Source organism: Ictalurus punctatus, chromosome 3 (assembly GCF_001660625.3).
Source record: "Ictalurus punctatus breed USDA103 chromosome 3, Coco_2.0, whole genome shotgun sequence".
Lineage (NCBI taxonomy): Eukaryota > Metazoa > Chordata > Actinopteri > Siluriformes > Ictaluridae > Ictalurus > Ictalurus punctatus.
Window position 1 is genome coordinate 5,613,854 of NC_030418.2, and position 2,500 is coordinate 5,616,353.

Sequence of the window (2,500 nt, forward strand, 5' to 3'; positions counted from 1 at the left end):
GCCTGATGTGTAATTGTGTGGATAGTTTGGAGATAGCACAACTCCCTCCGATCCCGTGTACTGTCCACCGCATGGAGCTAAGAAGAGAATCAGATCCGTGTATTAACCACTCAGCAGATCACCGAGTATTTCATCCAATTAAGGATTGTTGCATATCTGGAGTTAAGATATATCTAGTGCAGAAGATGATTTACTTGATTTCACAATGTGCATGAGAGTAGGGATGCTAGTTTGCTCATGATAGCAAGTTAGCAGTCTAGAACAGACAAACTAAGCCTTAGGCATGTCTATATTCACCACACTAATGTCACTGAGATTTCATAAGTATCAAATTCCTTTGTTCTACAGTCAAATTTAGAGACGGTACATTCAAAATATTACACGCATTACCATTACCGAAACTGCTTATCTCACAAGGGGAACGAGGGTGATGTTCCTGTTCAGTGTTTTAAATGACTTTTAATAATATGTCACTTCAAAAGACCTCATCGTAATGCAAGTACTTCCAGCAATGTTTGACTTTATAGCTCTGGTCTAACTGTTCTATATAAATGATGAGGCACAGCATGAAGCAATAACTCGATATCAGGGCAGATAATAACTAACGGAGTGCATAGGTCTGAAACATACCGGACAAAGCAAGCCAATAATATCTCACTGAAAGCTGTATTTACCTTTGTTTTGTTTTGCTTTAACATTGATTTTATGCTGATTTTAATGCTTGCTTTAACAGCCAACAGTTTAACCATCATGATTGCGCTTTCCAAAGATTATAAAAACAACCACGGTTAATAGGAGTTATCGCAGTAACACTGAATGCTGATACAAGTACGTAAGAATGAAAAATGAGATTTGCCTGGACATGAAGATAGGGGTAACTAAATACAGAGGCTATAGGTTTTGTGTGTATAAAATGTATATGCTTGGATATGAATAACATACGAAACTGTATTGTTGCCATGGGGGGACCCCATATCAGCATCTCATTATTCCAATTAAATCTCATTATTATGAGAAAAAGTATCTTTATACAAGAAAACATCTCATTATTACAAAAAGTATCTGGTTACGACAAGAAAACATCTTGTTTTTACAAGTTACAAATGTTATTACAAATAAGAAAAGAAAATAATAAATATAAGAGAATGATATTACAATAATGTTGTTACTACGAGAAAACTTTGTTATTGAGATTGAGATGTTTTCTTGCTAGATGCTAATGGGGATTTTTTTTTTTTTTGCTTACATGGCAGTAATGCACTTCCTGGATGAAAAACTAAGGACAGATGCTTACAATAGAATGACGGAGCTTCTCAGCAGGATCACTGATACTTACTAAAAGTACCTTGATATAAATAAAAGGTCATATTACACACACAACCCCAATTCCAAAAAAGTTGAGACGCTGTGTAAAATGTAAATAATTGTAAATAAAAACAGAATGCATTGATTTGCAAATCTCATAAACCCATACGTTATTCACAATAGAACATAGAAAACACAGCAAATGTTTAAACTGGGTAAATGTACCGATTTTAGAAACAAAATAAGGCCATTTTAAATTTGATGGCAGCAGCACATCTCAAAAATGTTCGGACGGGGGCAACAAAAGGCTTGAAAAGTAAGTGTTAGTAAAAAGAAACAGCTGGAGGTTAATTGGGACAAGGTCAGTAACATGATCGTTACTCTCAGTCTCTCAAAAGTAAAGATGGGCAGAGGTTCACCAATCTGCGAAAAACAGTGTCTACAATTTCTGGAACAATTTCAGAATAATATTCCTCAATGTAAAATTGTGAAGACTATGAATATCTCATCATCTACAGTACAACATATCATCACAAGATTCCGAGAATCTGGAGAAATCTCTGTGCGCAAAGGACGATGGTGAAAATCAATACCGTGTGCCCATGATCTTTGGGTCCTCAGGAGGCACTGCGTTAATAACAGGCGTGATTCTGTAATGGAAATCACTGCATGAGCTCAGAAACACCTGCAGAATCATTGTCTGTGAACACAGTTCGCCGTGCCATCCACAAACGCTGGTTAAAACTCTATCAGGCAAAGAAGAAGCCATTTGTGAACATGATCCAGAAATGCCGCCGTCTTCTCTGGGCCAAAGCTCATTTAAAATGGACTGAGGCAAAGTGGAAAACTGTTCTGTGGTCAGACGAATCGAAAGTTGACGCAAAGCCCTCTAAACTAAAGAGGACTAAAGAGGAGAGGGACCATCCGGCTTTTTTCAGCGCTCAGTTCAAAAGCCTGCATCTCTATTGCCTATGGAATCGGCAGCTTGCACATCTGGAAATGCAACATCAATGCTGAAATGTATATACAGGTTTTACAGCAACATCTGCTTCCATCCAGATTCCATCCCATCTTTACTTCTACGAGACTCTGCCTCGCTAAGATACTCTTTTTATACCCAATCATGTTACTGGCCTGTTGTGAATTAACCTAATTAGTTGCAAAAATGTTTCTCCAGCAGTTTCTTTTTAGTCAC

General features: G+C 37.4%; 1 protein-coding gene across 1 annotated transcript in view; it reads right to left on the minus strand.

Moving 5' to 3' along the window:
• Positions 1 to 2,500, minus strand: part of LOC108262239 (CUB and Sushi multiple domains 1a) — a 291,201-nt gene that overhangs the window by 78,519 nt on the left and 210,182 nt on the right. The window contains exon 30 of the mRNA XM_053679448.1: positions 1 to 77. This exon is cut by the window's left edge and continues 40 nt beyond it. Coding sequence (XP_053535423.1) covers positions 1 to 77 — 77 coding nt within the window. The remainder of the gene's footprint in view (positions 78 to 2,500) is intronic.